This window comes from Hippoglossus stenolepis, chromosome 8 (assembly GCF_022539355.2).
Source record: "Hippoglossus stenolepis isolate QCI-W04-F060 chromosome 8, HSTE1.2, whole genome shotgun sequence".
Taxonomy (NCBI): Eukaryota; Metazoa; Chordata; class Actinopteri; order Pleuronectiformes; family Pleuronectidae; genus Hippoglossus; species Hippoglossus stenolepis.
This window is the reverse complement of record NC_061490.1, coordinates 21,923,280-21,940,657: the sequence shown is the minus strand read 5'-3', so window position 1 is coordinate 21,940,657 and position 17,378 is coordinate 21,923,280. Positions and strand designations below refer to the sequence as shown.

Sequence of the window (17,378 nt, the reverse complement as noted above, 5' to 3'; positions counted from 1 at the left end):
TGTGTGTGTGTGTGTGTGTGTGTGTGTGTGTGTGTGTGTGTGTGTGTGTGTGTGTGTGTGTGTGTGTGTGTGTGTGTGTGTGTGTGTGTGTGTGTGTTGGTTAGAGAAAGTAGCTTGTTGCATGCAAAGAAAGACTATGAAGAGCATAACATAACTAACTTTAACTTTCAAATAACTTATAACCAAAATATCACAGCAACATAAATCAAGCTTATAAACATTACACGGAATAGAATAAACAGTCTTTGCTTAGCCTAGTATAATTATTAAGCCCAGTTGTGTTACCCGTCCATGAAAAGGGAAAACGGTAGATGTGCTGTTTGAAGTCCAGTGAAGTCGTCTTGCTGGTTTGTGGCTCCTGTTTTTGTGGTTCTGCTGTACGATGCAGCTCTTGTGCTGAAGTTCTAATGCAGGCTCTCTCGCGGCATTTCCTTTTCGAAGGTTTTAGCAGTCTGCTCCAGGCAGGCCTGCTTGAAGGTTGGTAGAGCTTGGGTAGGGAGGAAGTTTCCCTGGCTAGGTGAGCTGGAGAGCTACACCTCTCCTCCATGGAAGTTGAGCAGAAAGAGAGGTGAACTGGAGAGCTACACTTCTCCTCTCGGAGAGTTGAGTAGAAAGAGGAAGAAGGGAGAGGGAACTGGGCTTATATTGGCCTGGTGACCTCATGGGTCATGGAACCCAGAGTGACCAATAGTGGTTGAAAGTTGTATCGAGGGTCAGTTTTAACACCTCGGTGTGAAGTTGTGGAGGCTCTGGTTTGTCTCCAGAACAAAGAAACATGTGGTCAGGATTTGGCTAAACATGTAGGTCGAACTGTAGTTCACAAATGCCAGGTCCCAACATTGGATATTGGAAATCGTAGGAAACAGTGATTATGGAGAGTATAGGTATAAGATTCAGGATATTTAAGACTCTGCTTCATCACTTCTGACCTGTTACAGCTGTAAAACTACTAATTCTTCTAAATACTCTAAATTATGTCATAATTTCAATAATATGTTATCAAATATGTTTTAATGGTGATATTACAAAGCCTCCAAAGTCCCAGAATGTGTTATTAGTTTTAGTTTGAGTTCACACGATGCAAGGATCTGAAACAAGACAACAACATGTGCACATTAGATTTAAAAATTATAAATAAATAATCTATCAGGATATCTACAACCCCTCAAATTGACCATGTAGAGCTACTGCCTTCCATCTTCTATCATCAGTATTAGTCTGGCTCTACAGGCAGATGTGTCTTTTACTGTTCAAGCTGTTGCTTTTCCCTCCTTGTACTTCCATATCCTGCCCTCACTGTTTGCCCTGTCAGTAGCTGTCTATCAGTGCACTTATATCTCAGTATACTGGGGCCAGTAATTAAAAGACAACCTGTACAGCATCCATTTTAGAGCATGAGTGAAGCGATTCAGTTGCTGCTTGATAATCACTGATGTTTTCTGTCTGCTCAGGCTGCCTCTGCACAAAACCCCACAAGACAGCAAGCTGGAAACACCGAGGACGATTATGTCAACTACACTTCTCTGCACTTTAAGAATAAGATAAAGTGAGAATTTAATCTTTGTGTAACAATACCAGAACAACAAAGGTGTTATTGATCAGCACACGTCATGTTGATATTTGTTCTTCAAGGAACAAGCAAAGAAAGGTGGAAGAAGACCCTGTGTATGCGAAGGTGTCCAAGCCAACGCGAGTTAAAAAGGTCAGGAACCGTGACCTCTCATTTCGTTATATCAGTCTCTATGTTTTGCTATTAGTTGAATTTAATCCAGAAATTGTTCCATAAATAATCTATAAACTACCTCCGCTCTCATCCTAGAATGACCCAGAGAGCCTGCAGGACTATGAAAACATTAGTAATGCAACTGCACGTGCACCAACATCTCCAAATCTATTTGACGACCACACCAGTGAAGGTGAAGTGGAGCTCGACTATTCACAGGTGACATTCACAGCGACGCCCCGACGTCAGACGACCAACAGAGACTCCAGCAGCTCAGACGAAGATGAGAGTTCCTACTCTGACGTCAGGATTTGACCCGAGATGTTCTCGTCCTGCTTTTTACAGCTACCTCGGGCCTGAGGAAGTTTATATTCACAATAAGTCATCACAGAGAGTCTGAAGAGTTCATGTGTTAAAGGGGACATAGCATGCCCATTTTACCACAAGTTGATATGGTTCCTTGGGGTCTTAATGAAATGTCTGTAACATACTTTGGTCAAAATACCACAAGGATCATTTAAAACAGCACCCTTTTTACCCTGTATAAAACAGCCCTCCACAGAGTGACCTGTTTTGAGTGCCTGTTCCTTTAAATGCTAATGAGCCAGCTCCCCCCTCCCCCCTCTCCCCCCATGATTTTAAACGATATAAATTACATATTTATATGATATAAATTATCAAATATGCATCCCATACTTTGTATTCCCCTTCTGTTGTCCTGGAGTTTTAATTTTCCCAATCACATAATTAAATGTCCCCCTCTGCCCATCCACTACAAGCACACAAGCAGACAGACAGAGAGAGAAAGAGAGGGGTGGGGGGCTATGAACACCATCATTTACCCCCGAACCCCGACATTCAACGGGTACAACAACAAGCAGAGAAAGCAGAATCGCGGGCTGACCTTATATATACAGTCTATGGGGCTGACCAGCGCGGAGAAATGAACGTCCCGTGTGAACAGCCAGGCGGCCGTGCTGGAGAACGGCGCTGCGCTGCCTCGCAGCGGCGCTTCCGCGTCCGGTGTTAACCCGGCGTAACGAGTGGGGGGGCTCTGTGTGTTTGTGCCAGTGTTACAGTAGTGCTGAACACTGTGGAAGTCTTCCACACTGCTGGCTGTGTGGCGCTGACACAAATTCCAGCTCACGCATGGGAGAGCGAGCGGTCGCGCCCGAGCAGCTGCTGCAGCCTCCCAGTCCCAACGATCCAGACAAATGCCACATGTGAGTGAATCGCGGGCTGACCGGCGCGGAGAAATGCTCGTCCCGTGTGAACAGCCAGGCGGCTGCGTGCTTGGGAACGGCGCTGCGTCCGGTGTAAACCCGGCGTAACGAGTGTTACGACACAAAACCCAGGAAGCTCAATCGAGTCACTCAAGCATGACGTTTCTGATTTAGAGGAACCATATCAAAACGCGCAAGTGTTTTTTTCCCAGAGTTTTGGGGTTGGTAGACATGCCAGATACCCACATTAACGTGTAGAAGCACTAACAAAGTGGAATTTGCATGCTATGTCCCCTTTAAGCAAAATATGTCGTAATCGTAAATCTACAGTAATGTAAGCTGGTCAACAAAGCTTATGCAGCTACAACAAAACCGTGCGTGTTGCCATTAGGAGTATTTTAAAACTAGTTAGCAAGAAGGCACAGAAGTTACATTACTGAGCTAAAATGGATAAATATTTGAAACTGTTAATTAAAGGTTTTGGGGAAAACAGTGAACGTAGCAAAATGTGAGGGATAAACAGTTAAATCCTTATTTTGCAACTTAAAATGTAAATAATGTGAGTGTAAAATGATTGTATTAATAACTTTTTATATAATCTATATATATAAATGACATGCAGTTAGACAAGAAATGCTGAGAATCACTGCTGAATGTTTTTTTTGTGCTTTCCAGTGTTGTGAACTTAATCCAAACCCACACACCTGAAATGTAAATATCCTGTAGCTCAAAATAAAATGAAATATGTTGGAACAAATGATGAACTTTAAAGTTTATTGACATTATTGTGGGATTTGTGAACATGTAAAAGGGCAAAATAGTTTCTGAAGAATGCATGTACACGTAAAATGCTCCATTTCATTACTTGCTTTGACTCTAGCTCTTAAATGAATGCCAACTTGAGTGCAAGAGGATTTAGTTTTGTGTTTATAAAAGATATTATGACAAATATCAATAAAAGTGTTTGAAAGATATCACACTGTGTCTGTTCGGTTTTCATTCTGCGTTTTACATAATAAATGAATGAGCACCATAAGACAATAGTTTACATTGAAATATTGAAAACAAACAGTTGCATAATAAATCTGGCAGCTTTTATCTTTAGTACTTAGCTACAGTTTAAACATGTATTGTTATGGCTGATTAAACACCAGCATAAAGAGTCGCTGTGAGCCCTGTATTATTAGTAACTACCTATTGTATGTATTAAAAAAATATTGTGTCAGCTGTGTGACATCACTGATGCAGAACAGATGTGACCTCAGCTGCTGTGGGTTTTAAAACGTTTTTCTACCCAGAATTCTTAGCTTCTCGACAGTTCTGTGGGTGTTTTGCAGCCAGAATCCTGATGTGATTCACTTGTATTTTCCCTTAAAGTCAAGCCATCGCTTTGTCACTGTTCTGTCCCGTAAGACCATCAACGCCCACTCCAGTGTTTGCACCTGTTTCCTCCTCCTTTGCATTTCCACCATTGCATTCTTCTGAGAGCAAGCAGATTTCAGAATTTGTCGTCTTGATCTCCCCGTCCTCGAGCTTTCCCTCTGTACAGACCTGGAGTTTATCAAAGTCCACATTGGCTCCACCTTCCTCCTCCAGAATGGCTTTACTGACATGAATGACATCCAGGTGTGAAGAGCTGTTCTACAGGAAGACAAGCAATGTAGCTTCAGTATAAAGGAGAAGAAAAGAATGTCTCTTTACCCAGTTAGGTCCAATTACTAACATCTGCTTAACATTTACAGATCTTACTTAATTTTGCACCAGCTCACCAATGAAAGGACGTTTTTTCTTCCCACAGTCACACCTGTGATTCATTGTTTCTGACATTCAAGCTCAACATATCTGATGATGTAGCGTTCAAGAGGCTAAAATATGCTTTGAGAGGTCACAGTGACCTTGACCTTTGACTTTTGGCAATCAAAATCCAATCTGTTAATTCTTCAGTCAAAGTGAATGTTTTCACAGAATGTGAAATGATTTTCTCAAGGTGTTTCGCAGATATCGCGTTCACAAGGCAAACATTGACGACCCGAAAACATAGTTTCTCCGGCGAATATGAAAAAGTTCAATGTGCAGGCAGAGAGAGTCGAATGAAAGATGCTACTGAGGTTAACTCAGACAAACTCAGATAGATAGTCCACCCAAAAACATAATAACAAAACAAGTAGATTCCTGCTTCCTTTAAATTCAATGCTTGTGGCACCTGTTTGAAAGTGCATCTGTTGACATTTACCTTTGATATATAGTGCAAGGACAGAAACTCACCTTATTAGTGAAGACATGTTCTGAAGTGTCCACCAGTATCAGGCTTTCTTTCCTTTTCCTAAAACCAACAAAAACATCAGTGTTATACGTGGAATCAATTATTATTCCTCTTCTCAGGATCGTTTTTACTGTAGCAGTTATAAGAGGAAGTTTGCTCATTAATGTTGAATGAAACTCTTGCCGCAACCTCAAAATCAACCTGTGGTGATTGTCTTTTCAGCTGTGTTTGTCAAGTTCTCAAGTTCCTCACCTGCAACAGAGCAACAGCGGCACACACACCAACAGCATCCCCAGTGCTCCCGCTGCAGAGCCAATCAGCAGAGACACAGTATGGAAGCCTGGAAAGTCAAAGAAGCAAATTAGGCAAAAAGCAAAGACGGATACGAAGACAGCATCCTGCAGATCTCTCTACCTAGCTGAGTTTCACTGGCGGACACGTTGAAGGCCAAACTATCAGAGCCCAGAGAGTTGATGGTGAGGCAGAGTAGAGAGGGCACGTCCTTGTCCAGATGGTACAGAGTGATGATGCTCCTCTTGCCAAAACCCCCCAGGGTAACCTCCCTGATTGGAATGTCAGCGGAGTGATTGACAGGCTCCCCGGCCAATTCCCAAACCAGGGAGGGAAGCGGGTTCCCCTGGCTGTCACAGGAGCATCGGAATTGGGATAAAATCTTGATGCAGCGGGAGGAAGGCAGGATCTCTGGAGCAACTGAGAGGGAGAACTGATTTAGCTGTTTGTGCGCCGCCAGTCAAACGTCTGGGGAAAAATAACAGCATGCAATTAAAAATGAACAAATCTCACACGCGACATCAATGTGGGCAGGTTCTGAGTATCGAGCTCCGTGGACATTCAGGGCTTCACAGTAATAGTAATCCTCTGAGAGCTTGGTCACATTGAAGGTGAAGTCTGTCTCAGAACCCACCACCTCGTTTTGTCTCGCTCTCACTCTGAACCAGGTGAAGTTCATCGCTGCTGGATTGGCGACGCTCGTGCACGTCAGGGTCACAGAGCTGCCGTCCGGCACCGGAGCAGAAGGCTCAACCAGCACGGACGTGTTCTTCGGCGGATCTGAAAAGACACAGCGTGTCTGTCACTACTGCAGCCAAGGAAACAAAACAAACAACAAACAAACGGACAGGGGTGAAATCATATAGTTGTTGGTGGAGGTCATGAGGTGAACGTCTGTTTCTAAGGTCATGAATAAAAAAGTTTAACCCTCACAAAAAGTCCATAGGCGCCTGTGAACAAAGGGAATTTAAACATTAAACACACACCACATTTGAAATCAAGCTACTGGGCCATAAAGTATGAAGTTGAATGTGTTAGTATGGTCGAGGATTAAAAACTGATCTGCAGCCAAAACCCTTGTGTGGACTGAGAAATTGTTTTAGTTTGAAAACTTGTTTTTTCAAACTAAAACATTGCGGTATGGACGTAGCCTCAGGGTTTGTGTGCCGGTGATTTGGGAATTGAGGATACGCTGTAAAGGTTCACATGTAAATGCTTCCATATAAAGCAGTGTTGTCTTTTCATTAAACAGAGACAAGCTCTTTATTTTCTGTGGTTGGAAATGACGTCTTGACACAAACCAAACAATCCTCCACACATAAATCAACACACTGGCACACATGTGGACTCACAGCAGAGCTCAGTCATCGTGGACCGCTGACATGGAAAGGATTTGAAGGTTGTCACGAAACACGACAATACATCACTGTTCACGCTCCAGACAGTCTCGCTCCCTGACTGAGTCCTGGCCCCTGATCATGTTTGAGCACACTGGAAACACTCTGTTCTGTCACTGTAAATCAACATCTTCACTGTGTTAAATCAACTTACACTGAATGTCCAGATGGACAGCTGCTGATGCGTCTTCTCCGAGGGCATTTTTTGCTTCACAGTGATAATCACCACTACGGCTCAGGTCGACGCTGCTCTGAACCAAGCTCGCTCCGACCTCCTCTTCCTCGACGTCGTCCCTGTACCAGGTGTAGTTGGTCACCGAGGGGTTGGCACGGCTCCGACAGAACAGAGAAACAGAGCTGCCCTCCAGTATTGGACCGGTGGGATCGGCAATCACCGTCGTGTCCTTGGGAGAAACTGAAAAGCAAACACAAAGTCTGGTTTCAGTCGATTTCGTCGGCCGATATTTGTCTTCATGATTTTAGTCTGACTTACACTGTACATCAATCTGAGTGACGGATGAGTTCTGGGTTCCATATCGGTTACTGACTTTGCAGAAAAATGTGTTGTTGACTTCTGAGACTGTGGTTAAAAGCCTCTTCTTGGAGCCCACTGCTGACACCTGATCTCCATCCTCTTTGTACCAGGTGTAGCTGTCCACGGCTGGGTTTGCGTTAGCGTTGCAAGTCAGAGTCACGGAGCGGCCCTCCTGTGCAGGAGCAGGGTAACTGATCGACGTGTTATTCGGAGGATCTGGAAAAGAATTTTGAAAATGTAAATGTTGTAGTATGCTCTGATACACACAACGTTTTTTTACCCAGTTTAAAGGTGTTTTCTGGAGGGGTAGTTTGTCTTTTGTCGATGGTTGAGAACAGATGATGTTGCAACTTTTTAAACCCTAAGAGGCAAAGTGTGATTTGTAAATTTTGGGCTACACAGGGAATTTTTACAAACCAAGATTAAAAAGATTTAAAAAAAGAAAGATTGTTTTATAACTTATTATTATCAAAGCTCTTTAGTGTTTGTTGGCTCCTGATAAACCTTTACTAAACATTCACTGTATTTTTACCTCTGTTTTTGGTCTCCACCTTCTTCTCAGGGAAATAAGTGGCTATCTGGCTAATCTGCCTTGCAGCACTTCTTAAAGGTCGCCTTTTATTGACATGTCTGACTCTGTTTCGATCTCAATCTGTACAAAATCTGAAAGCAAAGAAAGATTGTTTCTTGTGTTTATGCTAAGCTATGCTAAGCTAACAGGCATCTAGCTGTTTCTGACACGCTTCAAAGTGAACAGATATATATTCTTCAATGTCAAATTATATTCCTTTAAAACATTTACATTTTACATTTAGGTGGTAATGGTGTGAGGTGAAATAACAGCAAACACAACAATAAGATACGGACATTCGCACTTACAATAAACACGCAGGGTCACACTTTTTTCATACAGGAGGTCGCTGTTGCCAGCTTGTCGGCTGTAGAGGGTGTTGCAGGAGATCTTCTGTCCGTTGTGAAGGTGAGAAGCAGTGAAGTTCATAAGAGACGTCACAGATTTACTGTCTATGCTCTCCTCGACGTCGCCTATACTTGGCGTCCATGTCAAAACTGGAGGAAGAACGGGACAGGGAGTGACAGCGGAGCAGTTCAGCCTCACAGGAGTCCCTTCTTCTACCTCCAGCCTGGATGGATTCAGAGCAGGTCTGGGGAATGAATCTGAGAAGTAAAGACAATGAGGGGTTAAACCAAAGAGAAACCAAAAGATGTGGGTTTACATATACAAGAGAAACAGGATGTTACACAAACCCTGAGTGATGATGAGGACGGTGGTTTGAAAGTTGAACTTCAGCGAGTTGTCACACTGCAGTCTGAAGTAATAGTTGTCGTAGTGGTTGGAGGGCAGGTTGTTGAAGATGGTGGTGCAGTCCTTCTCGCGCAGATTCCCCGTCAGGTTTCCCTGCAGGACGTTCAGGCTTGCACTCGCTCCGCTGAGGCTGGAATCAAACACTTGTGTTCGGCTCCAGCTGCCTCTCTTCCAGATGGCTCTGCACGAGTCATCCAGGTGTTGATCCCATTCTGGGGGCAAGCTGAAACTGCAGGAGACGAGGACACAGGAGCCGCTCAGACCCTCCACTGTCTGAGGCATGAAGGCTGCCCAGTGCTGGCATGAGCTACCTGAGAGGACACAATAAGAGAGAAATATGTGTGAGGGTGAATTCAAACAAGTTCACAAGTGTCCTAACATAATATAAACTGGCAGAATTAAGAAAGAAAATAAAGAAATCCAAAATAAGCTAAATAAATCAACGGAAATGGATAAAATCAGGTCTTAAATTATACATTTATTCAATACAACATTTATCAGAATAGCTCACCTTGAAGTAGACAGCATATGAAGAAAACCTTTATGGCACCTTTCATTCTGACACTCCTACACTGAAAACACATCCGTTCATTATTTATAATATCCTTGTAAATTCTGATGCAAAATGAATTTGAAACACAAGATTTCTTAACAGTTAATAATTTGAAGCTTGGAAGGCTAGAGACTGTTCTGTATTTTTACTTTCTTGATTTGGCCATATTCATTGAAGAAAGAATGATGGAGAGATAGAAAGAAAGATAGAATGATAGAGAGATGGAGAGATTGAAAGAAAGAATGAAAGATAGACAGAAAGACAGACTCAGGCTAATACATTGGACCTGAAAAAAAAGGAAATTAATAATACAAATAAAACATTATTTTAGAAAAATGCAGCAAAAATGAGAAGAAAGAAATAATGAGGAAAAACAGAACAACAATTCAAGAAAAACAATGAAATACATTAACAACGGGAAAAAGAAAAAGTGTATATTTATGTATGCTTCACAAATTTACAGTAAAATTCAAAGGACCTCTTCTCTAAATGCTAAAAAGGGGAAATGAAAGAAGAAGGGGAAACCCATCATGCATCATAAAAACTATTTACAGATTTAAAAGAACAAATATAAAGATGTTTATTATCGTATATTCTCGCCTCTGACTTAAATGTTTAAAAGTTGTTTTACAAGCAGCAGAACTGAGGCAGAAAAAGCAACATGACCGAGTGAAATCATGCAAGATGGAAAATTATTATAAATTATTTTCAAGCAACAAGTTGATGCTTTTACATTGGAGGTTTGTAAAGAACAATAAAGATAATAACAATTTATCTGTGCAGTTAATTACATAATTTTTACCTAAACAGATTCACGATGCATGAATTTAAACAATAAGTCAGAGTTGTGTGATAACATCTTACATCTGGAAGTCATTCGCGTTTTCCAAGTCTTACCTTAAAACCAACGAGGATATTTAGCAGGAAGTTTCTTTATTTTCTGGGGAAAAAAAGAGCATAAATGAGATAAAATCTAAATATCTTTAATGATAAATACTGACAGTAAATGTGCAGAAGGAAGCTAAATAAGCTTTTTACCAGCATTGAAGCATCAGTGGTAATAATCCAACAGCTGGGTCATGTCCGAATGGTGGCGTGTGTCGATGGGACACTCAGCTCTTGTGTGATTGGTCTGGGGAGTGGCGCTCAGCACAACGGGGTCTTCATACTTTCTCTACAGTCCAGTAACTCACATCTGGGCAGTTGTTTTCTGAAGGATTCAACATATTCTCGTACCCAAAGCAGCATTTTACTATAAAATACATGTGGTTTTATTTGTGTGAGGAATACAATTTCAGAATACCTTGTTGAACCATGGATTTACTGCAGCACATCCATTGACTTTAATGCAGTGGTTCTCAAACTTTTTCTGTCATGCCCCACTTTGGAGCTAGAATATTTTTCATGCCCCACCCGCTCCCCTGCCCCAACAAAATGATGACAAAATGGGCCAAGTTTAACATGTGTATTTACATAACATACACATGAACTTTTTAAACAACTTTTTTGTGACATTTGCCACTTTTTTCAAAGAATAGTGCAATAACTTTGGTGACATTTATCACTACATTCCTCCACCAGTCTGTACTTTTTCAAAAATAGAGAAAAAATTAATTAAATTATAATCACTTTGTTACAACGATGATAAAGCTCAACCAAAAAGAACACATGCATGTGACTGGGGTGTAATGTTTCTAAGTGTCTTCTTAATTTGTTGGGTCTCATTCTGTCAGCTGCCAGAGTTTTCAGACCTAAAAGACACACTGGTCTCTCCTCATGTCCTCCTTCATTCACTGTGAACCCAAGAGCAAGACAGGCTTCATCGTACTTTCTTTTCAACTTGGTTTTTGAACACTGTGTCTTGTTTGTCACTGACCGGCTGCTTCACGTGAACGAGCTCTGATCTCAGTGTGTCTCTGAGCGAGTGAGTGGGGGCGAGGGGGGGGAGCCCCGAGGCCTGTGTGTGTGTGTGCGCTGCCTGGGGCCCCACACACACACACACACACACACACACACACACACACACACACACACACACACACATATTCGCCCGCTCCTGGTATTTCATGGTGGCCTGATACGATAATGATTTAACAAATTAACGTGAAAAATATGCAGGGCCGCGGGTTGCAACCCCTGGCTGCGGCGAAAGAACGATTTGTTTACTGTTCCACCGTTAAAGGGATGCGGACGTCAAAACATTAGTTCCGCCTCACATTTCCCCCTTCCGGTCGGGCGCCCACACAGTTTGAGAATCACTGCTTTAATGATTCAAACAAAGTGAATTATTTGTATATGTGACAAAAGCAGAATATAATACTAATCACTGTAACTTGGAAGGAAAGAGAAAGTGAACAGAGACAGAAAGAGCTGCAGAACGGCTCAAGGAAAGATGAATTAATACCTCAACAAGTTCACATTTAAGTCGACCTATCACGTAAATATTTGGTTACTTGAATAGAAAGTCAAGTTGACTGGACATTTAGTATATTAAGAGGAAGTTAAAAAAAAATACTGTCGTAAATGGTTGGATTTTGTGAGACACATGCTGTATGACAACAGCACTGGTTTCTATGGTTTATTTCTCCATCAAGTAAAAAGCAGATGTTTCAACAATGTCAAGTCTGGATGATGTGACAGCTCCCACATGTGGAGACAAAACACGTCATCCCCCCTGTTGGCTGGCTGCAGTATATTTGTGCTGTGCATCACCAAAAAGATTGTTGATAAAGCTGGAAGGACAAAACGTGAAGGCCACATATGTTGGAAAAAGTTTAGATCATCAAAAAATACCAGTTCTTATGAATGCATGGTAGTTTATAAAAGTAATTTCCCTGAGGAAAAATGTGGTATGAAGAGAGATAATTGTATATTGTAAATTATTGGGAAATAATTCATCATAAAACAGACATATTTTGAGATTTCAAGAAGCACAACAGGAGGAAGATTGGGGAAAAGAGTGTAAAAATGGCAACATAGCAAAGGAGAAACACATGAATCCATCCACTGTGATGTGAGTGACGGAAAATGTGTTTTTAAACATTTCTTTTATTTGTAAATCTTGTACCAATAAAGATTTGGAAAAAAGACAACAAACTAAAGCAACTGTTTTTACAAAAAACAATTTAATAGTGCATTTATATTCCTTCAGTTATTTGCATATCAAACCCATATAAATCTCCAGATAATAACTTAATACAACATAATTAAATTTACAACTGTCGTTACTGAAAAGAGGAACGCAAACATCTGGACATGTAACTTGGATTTCATTACAGTGAACCGGTGCTGCTAGTATTCTGTCCTCTCCCCGTAGTGGTGCAGTAGTGACCAGCAGAGGGGGGTGACAACTTCCCAGTAACAAGACGTCCAGCGTGCACACTGTGCGTAAAGCTGAGTGTGGTCTGCAGCGGGTTCACTGCCACTGAAGCCTCACTCCTCCAGTAACAGTTTCCTCCACATCAGCTCCGAACGAGCCCCCCCCGCAGGTGGATCTCATCCAGACCTGCTCCGGTGCTCAGTAGCTGCACTTGAGGGATTTTAACAGTCACATGCGCAAGAGGTCAATAACGGCTGTGCTCGTCTGTTGCCGTGACGATGACGTCCATCCAGATCCGCATGGATACCGCATTGGAAGCCACGAGAAAGAAGAGCCGGTCGTACGTCTTCACGCAGAACGTCAGAGGGGGCCGAGGAGACTGGAGAGAGCACAGTCACACTGTTAGAGATGCTGCTGTTGTTTCCATAACTTAATCTTACTTATCTCAGTGCAGAACTTCGTTAATAACAATAACATTACATGGATAATAATCACTACATTATTACAGTGGTTCGCTTGAATCCTTTTGGTTTTGCTCTCACGATCCTGTCATTACTTTTCTATGCAGGAAAAAGAAAAACAGGCTTTTGTTGCTTTTAATAATTGTTTGTAAAGAAAACTGCAGCGTGTTTCTCAGTTTTTTTTAATATAAAAAGTAAACTATTGTTGCTTTGAGTCAGCGTGTGTTGTCACGGGAACTCACGGATGTGGCTGTTCGTAGATGGTCGTAGTAAACTTCTTCTATGGCCTGGAAGTAGATGACTCCTTTAAGCTTCCTCTCATCACAGTCTGCAGAGAAAGGGAGAAGCAGATTAAGGTCATTAGGATTCGATGGATGTACTCAAGTCATAAAAGTTCTCACTGGTTTGTAACTGTATTATGAATCCAGCCTGTTTCTATATCAGGTTCTCACTACATCATTATTGTGGCCAAAAGAATTCACAATAACTATATAATCCCTATATTTCCTATAGAGAATCTGAAAAAAATCATTTTGCATCATTTACACAATTTTATCATATTTGTATTATTATGTTTTCATCTGAGTATCCCTGGACATTCGTAGATATGGTGTCTTTCAACATTTTCACCATTCCCCTCTGTAATAATTCATGGTTATTTATGAAAAAAAATCCGGTATGTTTAAGGGACAGATTTTTCCCAAAGATCCAAATAATGATCAAAATCTAAATGTGAATTTAAGTGTGGTTTCATGAGGGGACTGTTGGGTCTTTTGCTTGACAATTATCCTGTCGGTGACTTTCATTCATGCAAACATCATTGTGTGCACACCCCTCCCAACCCACCCCCCCTCCAGCCGGTCGAACCTGTATAGTAGGCCAGTCGTCTGTGGTCCGTGTCAAACGAGAACCACCTCTTCTTCCAGGTCTTCACCCTCCCCCCTCGCTTGGTCAGGAAGCCGGCGCAGCGGCGAGGCGTCAGCCGCAGGTCCGTGCAGCCGGACACCCCGTGACCCAGGGACTCCACGTGGGCCCGGAGGTCAAAGTTGGCGGAGAGGAAGAGGGGCAGGCTGCGCGGCTGCAGAGACAAAGGGAGTTTATATGTGAGAGTGAAGAGACATGAAGAGGATTCAGGGCCTTTTCATCCTGGTTACACTCGTCTTCAGACAGAGACAAAATATTTATTCTGCTTTTTCTCATACGTGAATTTAAAAATTGTGTCTACTTTTTCTTTCCCTGGTTTCCTTACTGTGCAAAAACCTGACTTTTTAATTTGATATTCATAAAGTTTAACCTGCAACTTGTGTCTTTACACAAGTCTGGAAGTTTAAGGAGATTATGAAATGATTCCAGTGGCATCTCTTGGTTTACACACACAAAAAAAAAGCAATAGGTTTTTATGATGTGGGTGTGTCCGTGACATTGAGATTAACATACCTCCGGGGAGTTTGGGGGGGAGCTGGCGATCAGCTGCTCCTTTGGTTCTGGTTCTGGCCTTTGTGGGCTTTCAGGCTCCGGTGGTTCTGTTAAGGGAGAGTTTAGCTCCCTCCCTCTTCTCTCCTCCAGCAACAACCGCCGTCGCTCTTCCTGGGTGCATGAATCATAGACAATAATTAACCATCTTCCAAACAATGTGACGGCCCCTTTGAGGTTAATAAATTAAAAAAGACAATGATTGTTCTGCACTAAAAGTCTTGTTTTTACAATGATTCATTGACATCTTCTTGTGAATTTCTCCCTCTCTCCAGTTCAAAACTCACATAAACTCAAATCACATGGTTAGACATTTTACAGCCTCTGCATTTCTCTGTGGTGAAAACACACTTTACAAACATCCACACATCTGCTGTCAGTTTCCTTGGACCCTCATGCGTGAGCTGAGTGGGTGTCAGTGATCTGACAGCTGTGTCTAACGCAGTGTGCGGCGGCTGATTCGAGGTGTCGGCTGGTGTTTCCCACGGCAGGTGACTCACCCGCTCTCTGAGCAGTCGCTCTCGCTCCACCTTGGCTTCCCTCAGCTTCTTCTCGATCTCAGCGAGATCCAACAGGCTAGGGCTGGAGGAGGAAGAGTTACACTCGTTACTGGTGGAAACCGAATCACTGCACTCAGCAAATAAAGTAAAACAGTTCAAATCAATCAAATGTATTGTTTGCATTTTTTTGTCAAGTAAAACACAGTAACATGGATCAGTAAGAAACAAAGTTAAATATGTGGGAGGCAAACAAACCTTTTAATTTCATCGAATTCTAATCCATATTATAATTTGTGAGCTTCAAAGATGTCCGATACATTTTCTGCGTTTCATTCCGATAGTGTTATATAGATTTTTTGTGAATGTAAAAGGTCCAACAGATCCTTGTGTATCATCGTGATGTGACATCTGCATAATGCATGTTTAGGGTAGTCTGGCATAGTACTTTATAAAGCTTTTATTCCACATGAGCGCTTGTTGAATTTGTTACACAATCAGTACAGATGTATTTACACATGACCTCATCTCACGCTGCTGTGGAAACTTAAACTAAGCTCATTGTAAAATTTAAACTATTCCTGGGAATCTATGATTATAAAAAAAAATGCGTGTTAAATCATGTGTCCAGTGACGGGAACCTATTTGTCGAATATCTGGTTTATTAGAGCACGGGACAGAAGAAGAGCTTCTTTGTCTGTGATGCAATGGAACAATTTATGTTCTATGTCTAAACATTTTTTCATGGCGATGGTATTTTTGGAGTCTTACAAGATGCTGTCAGTAATTTGCCGAATCACCTTAAGGGCATGTGGGGGATGAAGAAAATCAGAAGGCTAATAACATATTTTCTTGTTAGCATGGTTTGATTTGAAATTTTAGATATTTCTTAGATTTTTCACAACAGTTATTGCTGAAATATGTTATTTCTAGTTGTTTTGAAATTGTAGAGGTGATCTTGCGACCTGATCCTGACCTTTAGTTTGGGAACCATTGCTTTAGATGATTGGGTTAAACTTTTGGCTTGTTTATTACCTCGTAAGACTTCATTGCAGCGATGTCGTTGATGGACAAAACTACCAAAATAAGACCTGAGTTGTTATACACTGGGAGTTTTCTTTAGTATTAAAGGAGACAAATGCTGCTCATATTTTAATTTGTGTTATTACTTGAAGAGGTTTACGTGCTTTAATGTTCAGAAAACTCGTCACTTTTCTCAAACTGTCTATTGCTGCAACTCCTCTTTTCAGCCTCTGTCTGAAAAATTAAGACCCCCCCCAATAAAGCCAATTCTGCTCTGATTGGTAAGTTGGCCCACTCTGTTGTGATTGGACAAGTGCCTCCAGCTCGTGCAGGAAATGACGGCCTCCGGTTTCTTTGTTAGGAGTTACGCCAAACTAGCCGCTGGGCGTGCATTATGCTAATGTGGGCCAAAGCAGCTCCCTTTACCACAGACTTTTTACTCTGCAAAACTTTCACATTCAAAAAACCATTATAACAAACTAGAGAATAACCGAATAAAAGAATAAAGTGTCATTCGTCCCCTTTAAAACCTAATTCACATTGTGTCTGATCCTTATATTAAGTCTTTTTTCTGAAACAAAACATTTCAGATACTTCTTTAAGCAAACAATCACATTCCTGCTCCTACTCTTCCACATAAAGAAGCTAAGAAGCACGTCAACCTCTTCCCACAAAGCCACTCTTCATTTCACGCAACCCATAAGAAGTGGTTCATCAGACGAGCAGTGGAGAAACCGACCTGGCAGCACGGGAGCTCGTCGCACTGTTGCACGGCGTGAGGAGCGCGCCGCCGTTGCTGGTCCCGGGTCTGCTGTGTCCATTGCTGAGTCTATGTGGGGAGAGTGGGGAAGCGAGAGCCTCTGGCGACTGGGTGTCCTGAAGCGTCCTCGGCAGCCCTGAGAGAGGAAGAGGATTGAGAAAGACACGTGCGGAAGATGTGAGTCGGTAGCTCTGCACATAAGGTGTGGCGTGGGAGAGATCCTGCAAGTGGTGGCAGTTTATCAAAGTGGTGTATCACGTTAGATCGAGAATATTCAGTTACCGAGCAGTTACTGTAAATAAAGGTCAGGATGAGGAGAAACCTGGCAAGACAGGACATGCCCTTGCAGAACAGGCTACTTTCATACTTGGTGACAACCGAAAAAGGTTTTTTGGGCTTAAGTGTAGTGGCGCTTCTCTGGCTCATCCGGTCTGTACAGGTAAGTCCTGCTCTCTCCAAGCGTAACGACAACCTGCCGACTCGCCCGCCACACCTTTGATTTGACTAAAAGGGAGGGAGCTGAACAAACAGTCGGA

General features: G+C 42.1%; 3 protein-coding genes across 5 annotated transcripts in view; 1 reads left to right on the top strand and 2 right to left on the bottom strand.

Moving 5' to 3' along the window:
* The window catches only part of LOC118113339 (B-cell receptor CD22), a 1,629,935-nt gene that overhangs the window by 8,670 nt on the left and 1,603,887 nt on the right, over window positions 1–17,378 (top strand). The window lies entirely within an intron of this gene.
* Window positions 3,710–10,479, bottom strand: LOC118113358 (myelin-associated glycoprotein). 2 transcript variants are annotated; one of them, XM_035163027.2, is made up of 12 exons: window positions 10,348–10,479; window positions 10,207–10,249; window positions 9,268–9,323; window positions 8,699–9,067; window positions 8,312–8,608; window positions 7,391–7,648; window positions 7,052–7,312; window positions 6,014–6,280; window positions 5,624–5,920; window positions 5,462–5,549; window positions 5,212–5,269; window positions 3,710–4,587 (listed from the first exon to the last, which is right to left on the bottom strand). In XM_035163027.2, the coding sequence occupies exons 3-12, from the start codon at window positions 9,311–9,313 to the stop codon at window positions 4,324–4,326; spliced, it is 2,205 nt and encodes a 734-aa protein (XP_035018918.1). In that variant the 5' UTR covers window positions 9,314–9,323; window positions 10,207–10,249; window positions 10,348–10,479; the 3' UTR covers window positions 3,710–4,323. The 2 variants fall into 2 exon arrangements, with proteins under 2 accessions (XP_035018918.1, XP_035018917.1); XM_035163026.2 differs by having other exon boundaries at window positions 9,268–9,328; window positions 10,348–10,478.
* The window catches only part of phldb3 (pleckstrin homology-like domain, family B, member 3), a 34,133-nt gene continuing 29,178 nt past the window's right edge, over window positions 12,424–17,378 (bottom strand). For both annotated transcript variants that reach the window (XM_035163031.2, XM_035163032.2), the window contains exons 10-15: window positions 16,822–16,978; window positions 15,063–15,144; window positions 14,527–14,676; window positions 13,957–14,167; window positions 13,332–13,417; window positions 12,424–13,007 (exon numbers count right to left, since the gene is read on the bottom strand). In XM_035163031.2, coding sequence (XP_035018922.1) covers window positions 12,873–13,007; window positions 13,332–13,417; window positions 13,957–14,167; window positions 14,527–14,676; window positions 15,063–15,144; window positions 16,822–16,978 — 821 coding nt within the window. In that variant the 3' untranslated portion in view covers window positions 12,424–12,872. The remainder of the gene's footprint in view (window positions 13,008–13,331; window positions 13,418–13,956; window positions 14,168–14,526; window positions 14,677–15,062; window positions 15,145–16,821; window positions 16,979–17,378) is intronic.